The following is a 23958-nucleotide window of genomic DNA, read 5'->3' as shown; positions in this document are numbered from 1 at the left end:
AATTTGTTTTGTAGCTGTTTACTGCACATAAAGTTGCCTGTTAGCTATTAACAAGGACCCAAGAAACCTGATCATTATTATGCATCATTTTGCAAAATGCATTAAACTTCTAGGGGATAAAATTTGTTGATTATCCTATCTTATTATACCTCTAATAAAGACCTTCTCTTTAATCAGACGTGCTAGGTGCATAAGAAACATAAAACAACACATAAAGAGCATGAATGGTGAAAGCAGTTTTTTTTAATATTGAAAAAAGTTTAATTTCAGAAGCAGTTTGAATATAAATGTGAGGTATTTCAGAATACAATTCACTGAACAACATTTCCACAGGATAGCAAGAAATAAGTCAGTACAAAAAACCCACTAGATTCATTTAATACTAATGCGCTTAAGAATTTGTTTAAAAAAGTAACTGTATGTAGCCAAAGGAGTTATCAAACAATCTCTCAAGGAGTTTTGATGATATTCAATGTTCAGACAATAAAATAATAAAGTTTTTCTATACAGATTATAAGCGGTGTGTGTGTGTGAGATTTGTAAACGTGTGATTTCTTTTTTCTCTGTTAAAGTTGTGAATATTGTCAAATTTGACTTACACCTTCAAAATAATGTGTATACATATACAAAATTGCTTTGGCAAAATATATACACAGACATGACTAGCCTCCCTATGCCTTTATAAATACCTAACAATGGATCAATGGCTAAGAGTTAGCCAAAAACATTTATTACAAAACTTTTTACATCACATTGTATGAAATCTGCTTGTTCTATGGTTATGTCATAAATGTGTGGATGCAGAAAAACTAAAGAATATTGGTGTGTAAACAAGCTTGATGGAGATGCCTCAAAAATAGCAGAGACATTAAGAGAACCAACTCCAGTTTAGGAGTTTTCAGGAAGCATTCCCCTTCACCTGGCGCAGCAGAAGGTGCGGGAACTTATTGAAAGCTCAATGCTTCTTGTTATGAATATTAGGACGTTCAGAAGCGCCCTCCCAATCAGCCCAGCAACACTGATCCTTCCCACACCAGCTCGGAAACTTATGTCATTTAAGTTCCTCGTAAGCCTGTGCTGTAAACAAGTTGGAACATTGATCTTCCTCCTTGTTTTTTAAGAACGAGAGTAGCGACAAAAAGTGAGCGAGAACCTCAGAGTGAGGAGAGGAAATCCTTCAAGCCTCCCTTCTTTTTGCCCTGGCTGTCCTCTCGTGTGAGGATTTTGCTGAGACGCTGAACGATCCAGGTTTTGGTTCTAAAGGAAGACTTGGATGAAGAAGAACTTGACCCTGAAGTAGTGGAAGTAATGGAGGATCTAAAGGAATGAGACAGAAGATACAAAATTCAGATAAATTTAGATTCTTATTATGCTGAAAAAAAAAAACTTAAGTTGTGATTTCATTATTAACATCAGTATGATTGGGTAATGCACCTCGGTGTATTAGACGGTGTCTTATCTTTGCCAGGGGTCTTGGGCGTGGTCGTGTTGGATCTGCTGCTGGACTGGGGAGTCTTGTATTTGCCAGCGCTCCCTGGTGTGCTGTGGGTCTTAGCATAGCTGGATATGAAATCTCTGTTCACCCCTTTGTGTATGGATGTCTTACTGCAGGCGTGGCAGGTGGCCATCTGGAATAATGAGAGAAACAGGACATATTCATTAATACTTCATGACCTGAGTTCTCATGCGAAATGAAGTTTTCAGGTCAAGGTGGATGCAGGCTCATCAAAAGGTCCAGCAAAGTTTTTCTTTAGTTCACAAAACATCCCTGGAAGAATATTTAAGACTTAGTAGTCAAGTTTATGTTTTATACCCTCATCAAACATAATTGTATTTTTCAGGAGTGGTATTGATATGATGGGGCTGTTGCTGTGCAGTTTGGCCTATTTGAATAGCAGATGCTGGCTCTAAAAGTTAAATTCTCTAGACTGAATTTCTTCATAAGTATACAGTTCCGATACACTTACACATGATCTATCTCAAAGCAGAGAAATAAAAAATAAATCTGACATATAATACAGATGGAAACAAAACATTTGGCTCTGTCGAAGGAAAACAAGTAGACACCATTAAACGTCAGAAGGTGCAATGTACACATTATTAGAACCTCATGATTCAAGACGGAAGTCCAAGATCCCTGCCTCCAGTAAACATTAGCAGCTCATTAGGTTAGAGTCAAGCTTGAAGAAATACAATTGTGTTGTTGTTTACAGAGTTAGATCATCAATAATCAAATAAGTGAAAATTGGAGTCTTACAAAATAGGTAATTTTAACCACATTGACTTATCAAGAGAGCGAGTCCAGAGGTGATCAACAACCTTTTGTAAAATGTGCAGTTTTCCAACAGTTTGCTTTTCTTTTCAAAACATTAATTTAAAGCAACTGAACCAGATAAAAACACAGTAATTGAAACCATATTAAAAGAGCCAAAGCTTCCAAGAGGAAAAAGCAAAAAACCTGAAAACTACTTTTTTAACAGCAAAAACAACCCATTAGTTTTCTCTTTGAAGCGATGTTTTTGAATGTATAAAATGATCTATAGATTTTAATTATTCAACTAATTCCTAACATGACTAAATGCAAATCTAGTCTGTCTCAAGTCATGTAGAGTTGGCCAAGTTTTAAAACCGGTTAGAGGTGCATCGGTAATCGAATCAGAGTCGAGGTGCTGACAAATGCTGAGGAGGCGGAAAACTCACCGAAACGAACGTAGCCATTTCAAGAGTCTGACAGGCGGTATGTGTTGAGGAGTTGAGGGCGCCGGAGTTCCAACTGACTGAGCAGAAAATGTTTACTACACCAGTCTGCATGTCCAGCTTTATAAAGGCCCTCACACTGGCCCTCCCACTGTTACACAGAGGCGTGGCTAAAAGAAAGCAGACTAGCCAATGCTCTGCAGAAACACAGTCTAGATTTATCAGGAACATGTGCACCTAATGCAGGGTTCATATAACTGCAACATGCACCAAAAAGCTAATTTATTGATGATTTAATTAACAACGTGATAAACTAAGTAATTATTTCAGTTAACAGTATATACAGAACCAAGCTTTAGATTTAGTCATTATTTTGGAAAGGTATTGCATGATATTTTCCAACATTTGTCAGAAACATAAACTGACTAAATGCAAAATGCACTTATTTTCAAATGATCATTTCATCACTAAAGGTAATTGCACCCTAATTCAGAGGAGGAGTTAGTCATGTTCTTTGGATTACTGACCTCCTGCACAACCCAAGTCTTCATTTAGATCATCAGAATATTTTTCGGTGCCGTGAGTCTTTGGGTTTCTTTTGGTCAGATGTGGTTTTTACCAAGAAACTCTTCCATTAATGTCATATTTGCTTGTTTTTACTGTTGTATCATAAACACTGACTTTAACTGAGGCTTCCTGGATGAATCACCAATCCGGTCTAGAAGTAATTTTTGGAGGCCAGCCTAAACAATGTTTATTTGTTGTTTAGATTGATGTGTTGCCCTTTGAGATCTTCATCAGACCGACTTTATGTAAGTGGGTAATTGACATGATGCGGGGTCATATTGGTTTTTCCCTTAGAAAAAAAAAAAATCAGAAGACAAATGTTTATATTAAGTTGGATTGTTCTTGTGAGATATTAACGATGAACTTAATCATTAAGCAAGAAAAAAAAAGTAAAACATAGGACTGTAAGCAGACAAATACTATTTGATAGCACTAAGTTTAGTGTGTGATTTTAATAATCACAAATTTGGACTAAACATCAATACACTTGGTCATTATTTTATTAAATATGCTTTTTACTCATAATGTTGTCTATAAAGTAATACTTGGAGACAAACAGATATTTAGTTAGCGAAATTTCTCCAAGTCTCCAAATTGTTTCCAAGCCATGGCACCCCAAATCTGCCTGTTGTAGTTTTAAAGCAGCATTACTCTCATAATGCTTTTATAGTTTGAACAACATTATCGCCTGTATTTGTACCAGCTAAATTTGTCTGCCTTGAAATGAAGGAAAACGTTTATGAGGCGTCTTTCAGTCAAATGACTGGCAGTGCCACCCACAGCTAGAGCTAGGTAAGTGATATAGTAAGGCAAGTCTATGCTACACATAGAGAAACCTCCAGTCATTTGGTTGTTATGCTATCAAGATAATTTAAAACGTAGCAAAAGCATGACATGCAATATTAGTAGGTTTTTTAAAGTATAATTTCTTAAAGAATTGGTATACCTTCCTACCAGAAACAGGCTAATGCTTACTTGGTAACAAGTAATTTCAAGTCAGATTGTTCAGCATGTAATATCCTATGACGTTTAAAGACTGTTATATCTAATGATAAACAATATACACAGAGAGGTGAGAGATCTGAAGAAATGAGCAGTAAGGCAGGAAAGATTCCTATCACATTCTACCAGTGTTCCGGCAACAACAACCTCTGCCTTCCGGTAAATCATTACAGTTTCATCAAATTAAGCCCAAACAGAAAACTGAAACCTACGGTTTGCTCTAGGTACTGCAGCCTTCATCAACACATACTGGAACGAATTACGGTCATAGAGACTTATGCAAACGCTTTGATTTCACTGGTTTGAACTCGATGACCAGTCATGATGTTTGCTGGGATTGATGGAGTGGCTTGTACTGAAGGGTGTGTTGCTCAGAGTTCTGGATGAAATGCAGACAGACAGCTGGCTACAGATGTTTGCAGCTGCTGTGACATCATGCTGTTTATGCTCCGTTTTGCACTGCAGACCCAGAAGACCTGCAGCACTACAGTATTGGAACACAACTTTGAAACAGTAGCTCTTTTGCTTGGGAACTAGATTTATGAAATGGATATAACAGGAAATCCAAGCCACAGTGCCACGTGCGCCTGTTTAATTTACACTAATCCTTTGACATGTTGCAAATGCAACTTGGAGGGGCACACGTGAGCTGCTGCCACGAAGAGATTTAATTTCTTCATCTTCCGAGTCTGGCTGCAGACAAATAAGCACTGTGGTCAATCAAGCATATGGCACAGGTGAAATGCTTCAGCACAGAACAGGGGATAAGAACCTATTTATGTACATCTGGAGGAATATTAAGAGTATTTTCTATAGGTGAAAGTTAAATAAATGGAGGTTGACCATATGGTCAGACGGATAAAAAAGTACATAGGATTTTTTCATCAGTCTATTATTCTCTCCATGTTGTGTATTTTTAGAGAAGTATTTTCAGCCTTTATCCTTCAAAACAAATATAGAAAGTTTCTTATCAGCCTTGCATGCTTGTGTGTGTGGTTGTGTGCGTGTGTGTGTTTTCTGTCAATGGCCAACACAGATGACAGAAATGCTTAACCTTTACCCCAAAACAAATATATCATAGCTGTTTAGCTTTGGATTTCATGCACGACTGCAGATGCTGCTATTAAGTTTAATGCTGTTGGCAGGTGCTGCTATGAAGGCAGGACTAATTCATCTGTCAAGTCGCATGATGCTGGGATACTAAAGAACATTGGTTCTCACGCATGCACAGGCTGGGCAGAAACGGCAATGTCATATTGCAACTCTGAACAAACTGTTTTATATAAAACTGTGCAAGAACATGTTAATCCTTTTGGGGTCGGACTGATCATGAATCCGGCAACTTAAAACAATAGGCTGGAAGCTGCAGAAACGCCGGTCTCACCGTCCACAGTGGACCCATTTTCACATCAACAAGAACTGAAAAGGGTGACAATTAAGAAGAACAGCCTTTGCTCCAAAAGCGACACCTTCAAGCTCGACTGAAATGTGCAGCTGCCTGCTTGGACCGGAGAGAGAATCGACCAAACATTAGCGAGGGTGTTTATATATTTGAGTCAGCACGTACAATCTCATCCCGAATGGTTTAAATAAAACAAATTTCAAGTCGGTGCGTATAAACTTCTGACTTGTAGTTTCTCTAAATTAAAAGCAAATTTACCAGGAGCATCATCTGCAATGTGAGCCACAGTCTCGTTAAGCAGGGGCTTATGCATACGTCTAAAAGAAATAGCTTTAGGGTTTAATAAGCTTAGACGCTAAACCTATAAAGACACACAAGCCCAAACAGACCCATATAAATCAATTCTGCAGATGGACTCCTTCTATATTTAGCCTCAGCTGCATAAATACCTTCCCTTCCCGTATTTCTCTCTTGGTGCCAGAGGTTGGCTTGGGTTGATTAGTCTGACCTTAGCATTGTGATATACCCAAAAGGATGAAGATGAGCCGACCGACATGGCGACTGACTGAATTGAAGGCATGTGGAGATCCTGAGCACAGATAATCACCCTCACAAATGTTTGTAAGTGCAATGTGTTGATGGTGATGTAGACAAATATCTGCTGTGCTGTGAAAGTCATCCCAGAGAACATCGATTTAACACAATGAACCTGAAGGAAGAAGGGCAGCTGGGGGTGATCGATACGTGTCTCAGCATTGCTAAGCTTTTCTATAACAACAGCTGGTCACTGTGATCGGATGCCATTAGACACAGTTCCACCGTTTGGAGGCCAACAGCTCGATAAATGCAGAGAAAACCAAGTGTAATCTGTGACATGGTGCCATTTTAGAAAAGAAAAAAAAATGTCATGTGCATTTATCTCTTCCAGTCAGTTCCTGGTCATAATAGAGGTAAAAATCTTTCCTGCACCACTCATCTGACACAAGTCAAACTACACCACAGAAAGGACAGAGAAGCTTCTGCTGAATTATTGGTAGTCTGTGGCGTTGTGATAATGTCCAGTCAGCCAGATTGGACAGTGATGTTAATCGTGATGCTTGAACTTTTATAATCTGTGGCTCATGCCTTTTCCTCCCTGGTTTGTGTGAAAAAGTTATATCATACTGAACATGTTATTACAGAGTTCCTTACCAAAGACTATCAAATATATAATTTTATGACATGATAAACTAATAGTAGTTTATCATTAGTAGCTAATCATAACTAAAGGAGACAGAGCCTTTGCAGCTCTTGGCTCCTAAATTGTAGAATGAGATGCCGCTGAAGGTCAGGCAGCCCCGTCTCTTCCTGTTTTTAAAGCTAGTTTAAAAACATTTTTTCTCTTTGGTTTTTAGCCCAGAGTGAGCTAGCATCTGTGTCTTGATGTTGCACTCGTGTGTGTTTGGGTTTGTTTTTATTCCTTGTTTTACTGTTGTTCTCTGTTTTTATTTTTATACAGCACTTTGGTCAGCTGCTATGTTGTACTTTAAGTGCTTTAGAAATAAAGTGGTATGGTACGCCATGGTATAACCAGAACTTTCTGTACCTACTGAAATACTTAGGTGAATTTATGTATGTGCATAGTTAAGCTTCCACATATTTTTTTTAATTGTAAAAAAAATTCACTATGAATTTAAACCTATGCGCTTATCCCCTATTTAAAAATAAATAAAGAAATAATTCAAGTACTGAGCTGTACAATCACAAAAACAGCAAAAAGAACAGCTAAAATAAATCAAATTAAAGTATTGATCTTTGTCTTGCAAACACACTCAAAAAAAATTCCAATGTTTTTTTTTTGCATCAAAGTTGTTTAACATGCAGATATATGGACAAAACAGCTTGGAGACAGATGTGAATTTAGAAATCACTGATTATCATTAGGCGTGATGAATGGTTCCTGGGTGGCTTCATGTCAGATATGCTATGAATGTCATTAATGTGAGGACATGCTGCTGGATTCAGTTACAGCTGAGAAGAACCGCAAATCCTGGTGAGTCAAGGCATCCAAAAGTTGCTCACTGGGGGCTCATAAACAAGGACCTACATGATTCATTACAATTAAAGCAACAAAAGGATCACACGTTCACAGAATTATTAATAGCATAAAGATTAAATAACGTGAGGCAGAGAGCGACATAGATGGCATGCCACAACGATGTAGTAAGACACTGTTTTTAGCGCTTATTTAGCTGGACAGTGTGTATCCTAATTTTAAAAAATATAAATATGAAATAGAAATGATAAAATGTCTATAACCTTATGCATTCTTTTATGCTCAAATGAAAGGTCTATTTAAAGCTGTACAAGAATTTAATACTGTCATTTTTCTTCTATTGAGGGTTAATTTATTTAGTTTCCATGTAATACTTTTCCTGTTTTTCAGAACATGTTTGCTTGAAGACAAACGGCATGACAGGAGAGAACAAGGGGCTCGTGAGGTAAAAAATTTTTTTTAAAGTGATTATAACTGGACAACTAAACCAACTGTTAGTGAATCCAAGTTCTCTTCAGTCATTAACTACCCAAAACACTGTGAGTATATTTAGCGGGGCAAACGACTGAACTGAATATGTCTCTACTGTAATAAACGATTCTCCCGAGAAGTGTAAATCTATTCTCAAGGAGGACAGAGGGAAATATGGAAGAGGAGAATACGCCGTTCTTCTTCGCTCCATTTACGGTCCGTCTCCCTCTTGTGGGGGCTGCAATCCAACTTATTTCCATATCCGCTGCGAGATAACCTGTCTAGCATGCATAAACATTTCTGATTTATAATATCTGCAGGACACAGCTCCGCAGGGTGGCGGAAAGCCTGTTGTGTGCTGGCATCCACCCCAAGGGCAGCACACACATGCATACACACACACACCCGTCAGGGAGGCAATACGGTGTGAAATTGGAGGGTGAGGGCGATTTACAGCCTAGAGCAGGGGTGGGCAATCCTGGTCCTCGAGGGCCGGTGTCCTGCAAATCTTAGATGTCTCCCTGGTCCAACACACTTGAATCCAATAACTCAATCACCTCCTAAGTGCAGTCAAGTTCTCCAGAGTCCTGCTAATGACCTCATTATTTGACTCAGGTGTGTTGAAGTAGAGATGCATCTAAAAGTTGCAGGAGACCGGCCCTCGAGGCCTGGAGTTGCCCACCCCTGGCCTAGAGTATAAATATTCTAAGCATCTCAGTGAATGAGTGTGTTTACAATGGGCACGTGTTTTTCTTAAACCAACATCAAACATTAGAGACAAAGCTGCAAGCAACCTTCTAGGAACCAAATGGGAAAAAATGGCATTCAAAAGAATTTAAAAACAAAACCAAATAATGTAAAGCATTAATAAATAGTTCACGAGCTAATTTAAGTAACTCACAACATCCTTCTGTCTAAAACAGGACCGCACAAATGTTGACACTTCTAGAGAACAAGAACAATGGGTACCAAGATCTGCTAATACTCATACCTGGTTTAAAATAAACTCGTGTCAGGGGCTACACACTCACATACACAATCATGACTCGGTTACAGTAACCGAGCGCTGTGATTCATATCTGATAAAGCGACTTTTTGTATTTGACAGCGCGAAGATCAGACAAATGTGAGCACAGTCATAAAGCTCTGTGTTGACACAGTGGTAAAGCACTAGCAAAGGAGTTTAAACAAGCCGAAAGGAAGATAAAGGGAATGCTAAGGGATTGAAAAATCTTTTATTGTTAATGTAGATGTAATATTGAACATAAATAGACTACAGTCTACTTGCTTTATCCAGGCTATTAGAGTCAATTAAACTTCTGAACAAGATGTTAAGACTTTGGAAGAAACTACAAGTATTTATATTTTGTACTGGGTTGTCAGCAGCTCACAGTTGGAGCTTTAAAAGGCTCAGCTATGGGATTATTGCTGATTTTTGGTTTTAAACAAAATTATGATAAGTATGCCCATTGTAGGTGAGCAGTTGAGTAACAATAAAGTCTGTCTATGTCTAAATAAAAGCAGATAGATGGTGTCAGGTATTCTTGTGTCTGTATTTTCACTCAAAGCTAAACTGTGAAGATACAAGTCAATAAAAAATTCACATAGCAACAACCTAGAAAAGGCTTTTAGAGTATTTTTGACTTATGCCTTTGCAAAATGACCAACCATCTACTGTATGTCTGTCCCGCTAAAAACTGGATTAAAAAAACAATAACATCCACAAAGTGCTCAAATGAAAAGAACTAAGAATCACCAATGCAGATGTTTTTTTTTTAAAGATACAAAAGGAACTTATGTTTACCCAATTAAGCATTTATGACATTTAGTGTGTTTCATAAATACATTAAAAAAAACATAAAAAGCAGAACAAATGTAAAATGCTGAGTATTATGGTTTGGGCCCTTTGAACCAGGGTTGTTTTTTATCAATAATGAAAGAATGGATTTCAAACATTTTATACGTTTACCTCCAGGTCAGAGCTACAGAGACCGGCTCTCAGATTGACAAACACCTTACAGTCTGAGTTGTCAGCTACTCTGCTGTGAAAATAAAGCAAATAAGCATCTCTGCATTTCTGTAACCTGCCTTTAAAAAACGCACCGGATGTATGTACATATTTAATTTAAACATTAGCCGTTCTCTTCCTGAGAATGACTAACAATATAACAGGTGGAAAAACAAAGCAACGTTCTGACTTTTAACTTACAGGGAAACTTAAAACGGAACCAAAGCGAGCAGCTCTTGAGTGAGCAAGAGCTCACACTGGGATGAATCTTTTTCACACACATACTGTATATGAAACAGGGTCATTTAATTAATTATCCAAGCTGAATATTTTTGGAAGCATGCTGTTTAAGTGGAGGTGAGGTAAAAATAGAAGAAAGGAAAATTCTCAGTCCTTGAAGCACCTCTGCCGCTTCTATTTTGAAACCATGACTGCCATCTTCTATGTTTAAAGAACACTAGAAAATATTTTGCTGCTGCCGCTTTGCTGTTGCCATGCTCCGCTCATCTGCATGGAATCTAGGAGCTAAAGAAAGAGCATCACTCCACATTCCTCCTCTCACCTTTACCGATCCAACAACTACCTTGCTATTGCCTCTCAACTGAGGGCAGGTGGAGGCCAATTCCAGTTGACTCCAGAAGACGACAGGGCAGCGACCATTTGAAAAAAACAAAAAAAAAACAACAGAGAATAAAAATATCTGTGAGTGACATTCATGGAGCAGATACTGTACGTTTACAAGGAAATCATGTGACCATTCTGCATAAACACTGTTCATTGTAATGACAGCTGACATGTGAGTAAGAGCAGATTTGCGCAGTCACAGCTGAGTGAGGCCCAAAGTAAACAGAGGAGGTTTGATGACAGAGTAGTTTAACAGGCTGAAGCTGAACCAGAAACAATGTTACTTATTACATGTTCTGTTGTACTAACAGCTTTGCTCCCATCTCTAAATCCAATTTAAGTAGTAGATGCATATTTTGGAGCGTGTTTTATTCACGAGTTCAGATGCACTATAAATACTCGGTGATAACAGTGGCACTTTCAAATAGAGTTCAAGAAATGTGCAATTAAAGTTTAGACACATATTTTCTAGCTGATAAATTGATTTAAAAGGTATTTTTCCATTGCAAACACAACACTAAGTGATGAGATAAATACAACCTTGCAAAATGAGACTTGGTAGTTCTTAAAAAAAAAAGAAGTTTTACATGCTTGTGTTTCCTGGGATTACTTGCAATGAATTTCGAACACCTGAAAACTCACAGAATCAAACGCCACTAAATCATGAAGCAATTTTTTAAAAATACCTCTTTGCTATAAAACAACTATTTATAGATTATAGACTAATAAACATTCTTGGTGTTATTTTTCTTCACAATATTATACATACAAGAGTAAAAATGGCTTAAATAAACAGATTACGGCACAATTTTACTTGTAAAGGGACAATAAGCTTTGTTTCTACTCACAACTAACTTTTCCTTGGTTATATTGTGCTTCCTTCAATTCTTCTTTGCTGTTGTGAGATGTATGGTATTGTGCAACAAGTGGGAAGCTAGGTATTATTTGCATATTCAAAATAAATAAATAAACAATAAATGATGAAATCTCTATCATTTTGCATCAATTGTCTAGCACATAAAAAAAATCCAAATAGACACATTGGAGTTCAACAGTTCATGGCATATCAATACTGATGGAAGACACGACTTCAAACACTCAGAAGCCTTTCTATCTATAGAGCTATGCTTGCTACCGCTGTATAAACATGCCAAGTTATGTGATTGTTATTTTCAGTGCTGTCACAGATGGAGTTCCTGCTTGCTCATGATTCTGACAGCCTATTACGTAGCTGTCTCCTCTCTGATCAGTGTCAAGGTGTTGACAACTTCAGTGCGAGACAATTTATTATGGTAATATTGACGGAGCACTCACAGGAATCCACAAAGGCAGAAGAAGAGCATACAGCAAGCAATGGGTATTAAAATTATTGCTACTGCTGTCTCACGTTTAGACCTTTGCTGTGCTCATCCTTTCGCTACTTCCCATCTCTATCTACCCATTTGCCCTGGAAATAATTTGCATAAACAATAAGGAAAGGCTTCAGACTTTCTTGTGAGGCAAAGATTCTGCAAAGCAAATGAACCCAGCCAGAATTTATTGAGGCGGTGCTCTCACTAAAGCAGCATGAGGTGAATGTCAGATGGGCTCTTCAGTGTTTCTCTCCAATTTCAGCTGACGGATAGAAGGGAAAGAAGGTCCCGTGGTTGCACACTCCATCACTAGTGCCCTCTTCTAAATGAGATAACCAGGAGAGTGGGAGTGTGAAAGCCAAAATATGCTTTTCATTTTGTCACTAGTAGGGGCCATCCATTAGGAGGACAGGGGTAAAAGAAGCAGTGTGACCAGCACCGGAGGACATCGATTCTCTTCCAGGTATGCCAAATATTTAACTAAAAGCCATGGTAAGGGGAGAGGCATAAACAAAACATTATTAAATAATTATTTTGTATTACAACAGGGATTATTTTATAATTTGTAAAACAATAAAAATAAATTGTAGATTAAAATGCATATGAGCAAATTTGGGTTCATGCGGGGCTTAATATTCGAAGTCAATAGTATGACTGGAGAATTATCTTTCTACCCCGACCTGCAAACATACATTACCAACATACCATCTAACTGATCATCACGCCAGGTTATTTGAGTTCATTTAAAACAAGTTCATCTTGAGGCTTTTTATTTAGAACTGTAACCATTATATTCAGTTTTTTGTACTTAGCTTTTGTCAACTGTGACTTCAGCAGCCAATAATTATTCTTTCAAATATGTTTTTTAGCTTTATTTTTATGGGATGAGTTTACATAGATTTTCATAGAACCTTTGCCTTAAAATTATGATTTTGGATCCAAGGGAAGTTCTGAACTCACCACCATTGAAGACGACTTTTGGAAGCGGATCAGGAGCTTTTTTTGCGCCAGGCTCAACCATTTTCCTCTGGCTTTCCTAAGTAGGACTTGCTTCACCCGCGCCGACGGACGCCGCTTCGGCCGCAGCCGCACCCGGTGATTATCGGGCTTCAGCCACTGATAGCAGTATGAACACAATGACATGTTCTGCAACAAGTAGTAGACCAGATCTTTGTTTATCTTCTGTTGTCCTGAAATGACAAGAACAAATCAGTCAAATGTACCGCAACTTTAAAAATTACAGCAGCTAATATTTCCTTGATAAAAAAGAGAAAAGACCAAACAGCAATTGAGAAAGTTAATTACATTTATGTATCTCCAATCACATTAGGCTCAGTCTCATCTATTAAAAATCAATCAGAATTGTAATTATGTTAATTAACCAGCAAGCCCTTATGCCATACTTGGAGAAACAAATATGAATATCTTCCAAAAATTTATTTTTAGAATCAAAGTATCCCTGTTGTGATACAACATAGTCACTTAACTAGAAATTTAATTTATATTGAGTGTCATGAATTGATCACAGGTTTAACTTCAGAATTTTTTTTCTCTCTCTGCAAAACGCAAACTCATTCTCACGCTGATGAGTCCAGCTGCAGAATCCCTAGGGAAGATGCATGAAGGCAAAACAAAACAAACCTCGATAAGAACAATATGGTCAACAAAGCAAAAAGTTAAACTGATAACTTTGGAACCAAATTTAAGCCAAGTTCCGTAACTTGAATTAGACTCTTTAAATATTCAAACAACAGGAACAGACGCAAGACCTTATCAATTTCAACACTAGCAGAAGACAATTAATGACTTTAAAAAGCATTATCTGACATTTAGTCATCTATATATACGTCCAAATAAACAATTTACCATTATGAAGTACTTTAAGAGCAGCATAGACACAATCTTTGGGATGAAACATTCATCATCAGCTCAAACTAGTCACAAGGAAGGACTTTGGGTGGAGTGTACCATTGAGTGTGGAAAACGTTCTGATTTCTTCGTGTCTTCAACACTGCACCTTCTGCACTGAAAACAGTTACGGTGTATGTACATTTGTTCCAAAAATCTGCAGAAAATAGTCTAAGTCCTCAGATTTCCACAGTCCAATTAGTTGTTCTTGCAACAATACTGTATGTTCTCCAGACAAGCCAGTTGTTTCTTCCTAAAGCACCAGCACCCGTTCTATTTACAGAGTGAAACCTTAGCTGTCTTTGTTAAGTAGCATCGCTGTCTGCGCCCTGATGTGGTTTATGTTGGCACGGGTCCGAACATGCATGTGCGAGCGCGCGTTTGATCCCAACCCGCAGTCTGCTGCAGACAGCTGCATGGCGGGGTATGTTTGGCCGAGGATTTAGTGAGTTTCATCAACCTTGACAAGCTGGTGACAAGGTCCTGCTCGCTACTTCATTTTGTAGTTCTGGCTTTTACACTTTAGGCCATAACTGATGAAAACATGAAATAATTTAAAGGAGAACTTCAAATGAAAGGAGAGATCAGAGATAAAAAGGATTCAACTTACTTTCAGGATGGTATGGCAGATGCCTGTGAAAGAGGAACATGAGATCAGATTAGACTTTTAATAAAATTGTAAACAATTTAAATCAGTAAAAAATATGTATGCTTTCTTGTGCATTTTACTAGGATATTGGTGCATAACAAAAAAGTTGGCCACAAATATAACTTTTTCTTTTGTTATTTCTTGTCTATGAATGAATTTCCGGAAACAACCTATTAGAGGATGGAAAAATCAATGTTTGACACCGACTTCTCTTCTGCTGTTATGTGTGGTGGAAAAACTCCAACCGGAAACCCAGTGGGTTCTCTCCCGAGCAATATAGGGCAAGTTCACCTTCCCAGAGGGCCTTGTCTACTTTTAGAGCATTCTCAATGAGATATTTGCAGAAACATTTGAACTAAGCCACCGATAAGCCCTGCTAAAATTAGATCTGGGCCTGAATCAATGACTGGGGTCATTTGGTATCCAGCTGCACGTGAGGCCGGGTCAGGCTTATGGAAGAGAGATGGAGGAGATATCAGGTTGTTTTTAATCTGGAGCTGGCCCACAGCGGGAAGATACTGCATCCCACTGTGGGCCAGTTGATCGGACTTTTTCACATTTTGTCACATTTACAAAAACAAACTTCGATGTATGTTAATTCTCTCTGAAACACTGTTTGTATTAGAGCTAGATGGGGTTTAACGAATGTGATGCTTTCTGTGGTGGACAAAGATTTGTGATTTAAACACTAAGTCCAATCATTAATGCTACGAATTAAGGACTGGAAAACATTTTCGGATTATATCGAAGCCTTTTCAGAAGACGCGTAATTAAAGACAAGCTGTAGTCCTCTGCAGAGGACCTTGAACAGTTTGAGAAAAATGCTTAAATTCTTCAGAAAGCTATTTATTCTAACATTTTCTGCTAATTAGGCAATATAATATTTGATTCCCTTAAGATCCAGATGCAAAACCACAACTCAAATAACTGCCTTAATTTAACCTTAAAGGAGAGCGACTACTACACCGTCTGATTGCATAAAACCTCATTCTGAAATTTTCCGGCACGCAATCAAAGCAAAGACCCGGGGTCTTCTGGGAATTCAGTCTTCTTCCTTTTTCTCAGATGAGCTGGCTCCCAGAATCTGCAGACCACAACGACACACCCCACTGCACGGAACTCATTATCATACTTGTCATGCATCTCCTTTTAAGTGCATACTTCGCTGTGGTGATAGAGACTGGAGATATGTGCTGTAAACATGAACTGTGGTCACCAGGGAGATGCGATCTGTAAAGGACTGTGTTGTTTATGTGTTGTTCATAAAAAAAAGGGACACATACTTAAAATAAAACTGTAACTGATATTGATATTAACTCTTATAGACACTCAATGTTAATCTAAACAAACGTTGTGATGGTAGACAGTATCTGTGGTGATTTATTATACGTTATCTGCTGTCTCCTACTTAAGAGAGTCAAAGTGGTGATTAAAGGGTGTGACTACACATTCAGCTCAAGAGAGAAAATTAGATAATACTTTAAGAATTATTTTCAGAGACTAAGCAAAACTTTCACAAATTATAACCTGGTTTTCATTCAAGCTTCAATAAAAGTATTACTGTAATAACTCTTTTGTGTTTGTTTTTCTTGCAAAATCAAAAGCTGCTTAAGTAAAGGTAAAAAAAAAACATTGACAAACTTTAATTTCAAAGTAAACTGTTTGATATAAAAACAATGACAAAAATATGAAACATAAGAGACGTGACAGCATTTATATTTACTCCCTTGAGTGAATATAAATGACCTAATCTAACAGAGGTCCAGGCAATGTTTCTAGTAGTCTCACAATAACTGGAATATAGATCACCTGAGCACAGTGGTTTTTGTCAAGTGGTTGTACTATAGAGACACCTATATCTAGCTGGTTAATATTCATGGCTACCATTACACCACGAAGACTGAAGAACACTTCAAGCAAATCAGAGAAAAGCTTATTACAAAGTACATGTCAGGGGATGGATCCAAAAAAATAATTGAAGCAAAATATAGGGTGTTTATGCAGTCACTTACGTTACATATTTGTATTTAACGATCATTATTTTGTAGAAATCAGTTTTGATTTTGGTATTAATGGTAAATGGTAATGTTGTTAACATAATTTTTTGTTGTCAATCAAGATAGCTTTGTAAAAGCAATAAAGCGTAAGCAAATCTATGCGGGCGAATACTTTTTATAGGCACTGTACATCAGGTCATGCCTCTTGAGTTATGATAAACTTTTAACATAATTTCACAAACAGTATTATCAAACTCTAAAAGTATCTTTTCTAAAAAAAATATACAAAGACATATAATCAAAGCATACTGACACTTGCTGTCATCCGTAGACTGAAAAAAGGTGAAGACAGCAGCAGTAGGTATTAGCACCACATTTAGTTGGCAGAATTTATGAGAATTACACATCCACAAACTAACACTCTAGTGAAATAATGGTTGAGAGACCCTCTATACAAATGGGAAAATGGTGGAAGCATAAAGAAAAACAAAGAGGCATTACTGGGGTATTTTAATGGATGCCAACAATAACCTTCACAGACTTCTTCACGTCTAGAGAGATGCTTAAAATGGGGATTTTTATCGGAGTAATCATCTACCTATTATTCAGTCTTTCATTTTTTGCCCTGGCTGAAGCCACTTTAATTAGCTCATCAAGTCAAGTGTAAAATTTTGGCTCTGGGTGATGTTTATGTGTTCCCTGCCAGGCACTTTGGCATAAAAAATGGATTTTGATAGCCGTCTGGAAATGCATCTCGGAATTATGCCTGCTGCACAGTCGGTTGCTGTTAAAAACTGTCAAAATGTTCAGCAATATCACAGGTTATTATACTCAGGAAATATGAGAACTAGACAAGAGTATTAATGTAACAAAATGACAACACATACATCTGTAAAATATCCCTGATTTGGGTTAAACAGTAAAACTCATGTTTCTGTTTCCATTCCTAGTTTTGACCACAGATTTCTTGGCTATGGTGAAAGTCAAAACAATCTGTAGGATATGGACATGGCTTTTGCATGTTTGCACACATTTAGACACTTTGGATCCATGTCGCTTTAAAGCTCTTGAAAAAAAATTTCCCACAGAGGTTCGGAGCATGATAGCAAAGCTTTGATATCGTCAAGGAGTAACATAATGTGGATTGAGAGGATTAAAGTTATTAATTCACTTCAACAAACTGCCTTCAGAAGCCACTTGATCAGTAAAAGTCTACCACTGTCTCTTTTAATTTCAATATGAATGAAGCATTTCTATAAAGGCCTGAATAGTTTGGTCAGATGAAATAAAAATGTTGGCCTTCATGCAAAATGCTACATGTGTAGTGTGAAAACTAACCACATACAGACGTATGTGAAACATTGTGAAAACAGCATCACGCCATTGCAATGCTTTTTTTCAGCAGCGACAGAGAAGCTAGTCCAGCTCGAGGAAAGATGGATGGGGCTAAAGACGAGACAATCCTGTTAGAGGCAGCAGAAAAGTTGGAACTGGAGCAGAAATTCGCCCTACAGCAAAACAATGACCCTAAACATACAGTCAAAGCTACAAAAGAACAACACTCGTGTGTTTGAACGGTCCAGTCAAGACCAAGAATACAAAGCAGAATAAAAAGCAACACTAATGAAGCAGCAAACTGTGACTACTGTGGTAAATTGGAAGATGGCAATATCCTGAACCAAGAATTGGCCAATCATCAAAAAGAAAATTGAAGAATGTGTGATGTTCTACATGTTTATTAAAACATTATGAAATCAAACAAAACAAATCAAAAAAATAGATTAAGTTTATGGACTAAAAGTAACCTGGTGTTAACCTGCATCTAAACCAGTGAAAGTTATTTTACAGTATAATAAATAAATAAAACTTTATTTTAAAAAAGATTATTGGTTATAACAAATCCCAATATCACAATTAAGAGTCAGTTATCATTTACAAGGTAGAGTATAATTTGATCTGAATTGCCATATTTTATTTTTATCAGCTCTATTTAATATAGTTGATCGGATATTAAAGTACAGAAAGTTTTTTTTTTTTGCTGATCAATAAATCAGTCGAAACTAATAGTTCCCATGGACTATAAACACATCAACTGACAGCATAAACTTTAATGCATAAGGTTGAGGGATATATTCTTTGACACAACAGTAGATACAGTCTTACACTTGGCTTATTTTCTTCTGAATTAAAAAAATACTATAGAGAATACTATAAAGAAGCAGAATGGTCTAATAGGAAACTCTCAGATAAGCCCTCCAAGAAAACCGGAAATCAGCCAGGAAACACCTGATTAGTGCTTGTTTATTATGGCTGCATTATTCAATGTTAATTTAGAATCAGTCAACTCTGGCTCGGTGGGCTATTAGTGTGCTTTAAAATACCGGTGACAACAAAGTTACCAGTTTTAAACCAATAAAATTAAATTGCCCTCAGTTACTGATGAAGGTCTTCCACCTAGCGGACCCATTGTGTCATTACAGGGACACGGCACACAGCGGTGTGGCTCCAATGTAAAGCTACGCGTAACGTTGACAAGAAGCAATTCTTACATGAGATACCGTGACAGCTCCGGGCATTTCTCCTCATACATTAGAGACGCCTCCAGCAGAAACCGTGAAGACATTTCATCAGGTCGTGTCTGCCTTTCCAAAAAAGAAGGTCTCCTCGTGTTACTGTTGAAGAGGCGAAACTAAACGGAAATAACTTTAACCAGAAAAAGAAAAAACCTGAACTCTGAAATAGTCATGTAGTAAAAACCGAGACTTTAAAGAAGCGAAAGTAAACACTGTTGTCCTATATAAAGTGTGAAAAGGATCACCGGACAATCCCACACGAACTTCGCGTCGCATGGCTCTGATGTCAGCGTCGTTGCATCATGGGAAACGGAGTAAAATAGTCTCTTTCTCTCTCTCCTCTGTCTCACTATGGTGGTCAGAGTAAAAGTACATTTAGAAGGTAACCCTAATGCAGGCATTAAATCTGTTCATTTAGATCACTTTTTTACATTTAAAAAGTGTTTTTTATTGGTCGGATATGAAACTCTAATCTTAGATGTCATGTTTTCATTAACTTTAATTGAAAAACCACCATAATTAACAGAAATAAAGGATTATGTATAGTTAATCATGTAGTGCATTGAGTTACTGAAAGTAACTTTTTAACATTCAAGTTGAAAAATCAGTATTTTTGAATTCCCACTGAGATTATCCCACTTCTTCTCCAGGTGTGTATATGGCAACTGTGGATCAGTGGACAGATCTGTCAGCTTGAGAAAACTGTAAGTTCAACTGACAAGCAAGACATGCTTACCAAGTGGAACTGGTTGAAAGTGGGTCTAGTTTAAAGCAGACTGAGTAGTCAGTGTGACTAGAAAAGGGTCACCTGCTAACCACAAGATGAAAACATGTTTTATACATATATGATTAAATACAATATTTGGTAGAGTTTCTGCACAATAACCTTACATAAGTCTCACAAAAGGAAGGAATTGGAATTTTTCACCATAACATACACACACCAACTACTTTGTTAGGTAGACCTTAGTACTGCTTTGCCTTCAGAACTGCCATTATTCATGGCTTTAATTCTACAATATTTTGAATGCAATATTCTGAGATTTTAGTCTATAGCACCATGAACTTGTTGTACATTTGTCAGCTGAATAATTATGGTGTAAATCTTCCATTCCACCATACAGGCCCTCAGTGAGATCTGATTTGAGATCTGGTTGCCATGGATGCCATTACTCATTGTTTGAGATGTGGCCATCAGAAGATGGTCATACTGTGGTCAGAAAGAGATCAACATTATCCGCAAGTTAGCCAAAGCCATTTAAACACTGCTCAGCTGATATCACGATAAGACAGGATGGATCCATCCTTTCACGTGTTTTAAGTCAAATTCTAACCCAAACATCTGGATGCGGTAGCTGAAATGAAGACATGTCAGGGCAGGCAATGTTTTTCCAGTGTGTTATTGTACAACTTTGGTGAGCCTGTGTAAACTGTAGCCTCTGTGTTTTGTTTTTAGTGGATGAGAGTAACATCCTGTGTGGTCTGGCTCAAGTGCACCACTATTTGGTGTTAGTCTGTCATTCTTTCTTTCTTTCAAAACAAGTTGTGTTTTGGGAGATGGCTTTCTGCATACTTACTGTTTTCCTTTTCAACTGAGACCTGACATCAACTAGGCATCTTGGTCCAAACAACAGATGCCCACTGGATGTTTTCTCTTTTTAGGACTACTCTTTATAAACCCTGGAGATGGTTGTGTGCGCATAGGAGTCTCAGCAGAATATCATTTCAATTTTGGTCTATTTTGTGTCAAATAATCCATTTCTGTTTTAATTTAGTTGTATCATTTACCAGCTGATACTCAGTAATGGCAGAATTTTACTAGTCTTGTCTTTTTAAAATCACCTGTTTTTTATGAGTTTATTATTTGTTCTGACAAATTTCTCTGGGCTTCTGGAATGAGAAAGGCCCACATTATGACACAACCTTCACCATGCTTATTAGTGGGTTGTTTTAAGGTTGCTTTTCCTCGTATTCCTCAGTCAGCATTAGTTTTATCTAATGCTGAGACCAATCAGAAATTACATTATCACCTTCTCATTTGTCATCAAGACAACCCAACACCAACATTAGATTAACATCCTAATTGACAACTTCAAAGTTTCCTCAGCAGTCTTTTCTGGCACAATGATCTTTGATGTCACAGCACTTCTTAAATCTTATTGGACAATGAGAATCACTATCATTGGATAATATTGGAATAGCTGTATTGACATCCCTATATCCGCACTCTGCGCATTAATTTTTTTTTTAAAGAGTTTGCATACGCACTGGCTATCCCAGCGAGTATAACTCCCTCGCTTATGCTTCTGCTGGAAATTGTTGCGGAGTGTATTTTGAGGGAATTCAGAAAGAAGGAGCTGGAGTGAAACTGGATAGTTCGAAGAAGCATCGGGGAGGGAGAGAGAGGCTGTGTGTCTGTGCGAGTGCGCACCTTTGGATAGGCTGTACCAGAAGAACCCAGGCAGACACAGGAGCAGGGACCGTGAGAGGACAGGAGAGACGACACAAAGGGGTTTGGACAGACTTAACGCCAGAAACAATATACAGCAAATACCGCCAATGTGCAAAAGAGATGAGCGGCGACTTTTATTCACATCTTTCAGACGGTAGGTCCTTTTTACACCGTATAAATATATATATATATAAAAAATAGACGATTTATGTCAGCATTTCAACAAGGTTGCGTTTGTTCGCATTTAACTGGGAATTCATTGTAAAGCAGAACTGTCTGATGACATCATTTCTAAACTACTATTTTTTCCCCATTTTTTTTATTTACTTACTTCAACTTTGGTGGTCTGTAGCCGAATTATAGTAAGTCTAGTTTCTGGTTTCATATTTATATTAGCATGATATGTATTTGTTCCCCTCAAGTTCAGCTATCTCTATCCGGATGCGTGCGCTCTTGAATTAGTGGATGGATGGAGATGGCAGCTGTCACCAGACGCTGGCCAGCTATTAAATCATCGGAACATATAGTGCTTACAGAAACCGATGGAGTAAGGTAGTGTGAAGGATTGCTCTTCACTTTGTCGGCCAGTAAATCCTCTTTATCAGGCAATGTCAGCGCTCACAAATGATTGAAATAGAGCGTAGCTCGCGGATGAAGGGATTCGCCCTCACTGCAGGTTTAAATTGCCTCTAAAGGAGGGTCAGACTGGGGGAGGGAAACACACACGCACACACACAGACCCAGGCAGGAAGGCTGGAAATGATGTTCAGAGCGTGACCACATCCCCAGTCGGTGTAGTGTGAAGCGCCTCTAGAAGGAAATCGCTCCAGGACTTGAGACGGAAAGTAGTTTTCTTTCCTCTCAGTGACACGGACGTGTCGTTAAGGCACCCAGTGCCTTTTAAAAGAAACAACAAAGTTCAATTTGCTTTATTTTGATTATGCCATAGACAGAAACAAAGCAGTGTATACTTTTGAAGAATAAATAGAAATCTGAAATGTCTTGTCCATTTGCATTCCAGCCCCTAAAACACTGAAAGCCATAGCATTAATCAAAGAAGCAGAACAGATCCATGCTACTCTGGAGGAGCTGCAAAGATTCTCATCTCAGGTGGGAGAATTTGTTGACAGGACAATTCTTAGTTGTGTACACTCTACGTTTGACTTTTATCTAAATAAGGACAAATGGAAACATGTGAAAGAAGATGCTCTGGTAAGTGGAGACTTTGAACTTATTAGTCTACATTCAAAACTCTGTGAGTGCAATAAAGTTATCATTGCACATGACCCTTAATCTGTCATCTTGGGGTTGGTGGCAGTATAATCCAGTGGAGTTCTCTACAACAGGCACCTCGAATGTGGTCTGTGTTCATGAAAAACTGCAGGGAGCTAAATACAGGGCAATTCTGTTAGATGCTGCAAAGAACTCCAGACTGAGATGGAGGTCCACTAACCACAAATGACATTAAACATACAGCTGCATCCAGAGTTGAGTCATTTACATCAAAGCAAGATAGAATGACCCAGTCAAAGTCCATACTTAAATCTAGTTGAGAATCCTTGGGAATTCTCTGCATAGACTTCTTCATCCAATCTACTTGAGATTGAGCTATTTTGCAAAGAATCATGAGTAAATCTCTAGCTGTGCAACACTTTAAATGCCATAATCAGTAGAGTCTGATTCCACATTGTCGCTTTTGCTTTCCACCTTTTTTCAGTTAATCATGTAATTTCAAATGATCACTTTCATTTTTACATTGCATCTTTTTCAGTAAAGACCAGTTTATCATTTAACTTATGCCCATATTTTCCAATGTTAGTACTGCTCCTGTGTTTTTTGTAGCTTTCATGACCCTTTCTCTCCCAGTGTGATATTTCATCCACAGATGTTCCATAGCCACTTAACCTGCAATGCCTCTTCATTTTCCTGGTATTCCACTGTTTTTTTCTCTCTCTCTCTCTCTGGGTTGCTCTGTCACAGTGGGGCTCTCCTGTTTCAGTTTACACCTTATTGGTTTTATGCTCTGTACTCAGTACTGTGAGTCTCTTCTGCACCCTTTTCACTATTATCATCCAAGAAACTATTTCTACATGATCTTGCCTTCCTCCTCCCTCTATTTGGGTTCTTTAGCAGCCACAATACATGACACTTTGAGACATATGCCAAAAGACTTACAGCTGTAATTGCAGTGCAAGGTAGTTCTAAAAAGTATTGATTGTAG

At 37.9% G+C, this 23958-nt stretch overlaps 1 protein-coding gene and 1 long non-coding RNA gene across 2 annotated transcripts; one reads left to right on the top strand and one right to left on the bottom strand.

Moving 5' to 3' along the window:
* Positions 1-223: 223 nt before the first annotated feature.
* Positions 224-19563, bottom strand: c13h18orf21 (chromosome 13 C18orf21 homolog). The gene is made up of 5 exons (XM_005797407.3): positions 19262-19563; positions 14677-14699; positions 13119-13348; positions 1435-1628; positions 224-1317 (listed from the first exon to the last, which is right to left on the bottom strand). The coding sequence occupies exons 1-5, from the start codon at positions 19333-19335 to the stop codon at positions 1155-1157; spliced, it is 684 nt and encodes a 227-aa protein (XP_005797464.1). The 5' UTR covers positions 19336-19563; the 3' UTR covers positions 224-1154.
* Positions 10772-18348, top strand: LOC111610661. Its single transcript, XR_002753755.1, has 2 exons — positions 10772-12621; positions 18115-18348. It is a non-coding gene; the product is annotated as an uncharacterized LOC111610661 (long non-coding RNA).
* Positions 19564-23958: the final 4395 nt, after the last annotated feature.

The sequence above is a fragment of the Xiphophorus maculatus genome, chromosome 13, assembly GCF_002775205.1.
Source record: "Xiphophorus maculatus strain JP 163 A chromosome 13, X_maculatus-5.0-male, whole genome shotgun sequence".
NCBI lineage: Eukaryota > Metazoa > Chordata > Actinopteri > Cyprinodontiformes > Poeciliidae > Xiphophorus > Xiphophorus maculatus.
This window is presented reverse-complemented; position numbering and strand designations above follow the sequence as displayed.

Excerpts from the sequence above, each read along its gene's own strand:
- c13h18orf21 (XM_005797407.3), bottom strand. The coding sequence starts at position 19,335 with ATGTCTTCACGGTTTCTGCTGGAGGCGTCTCTAATGTATGAGGAGAAA. Across the intron at positions 1,629-13,118 it reads AAAAGTCGTCTTCAATGGTG|ATGGCCACCTGCCACGCCTG; the intron begins GTGAGTTCAGAA and ends TCATTATTCCAG. Across the intron at positions 1,318-1,434 it reads ACACCGTCTAATACACCGAG|ATCCTCCATTACTTCCACTA; the intron begins GTGCATTACCCA and ends TCATTCCTTTAG.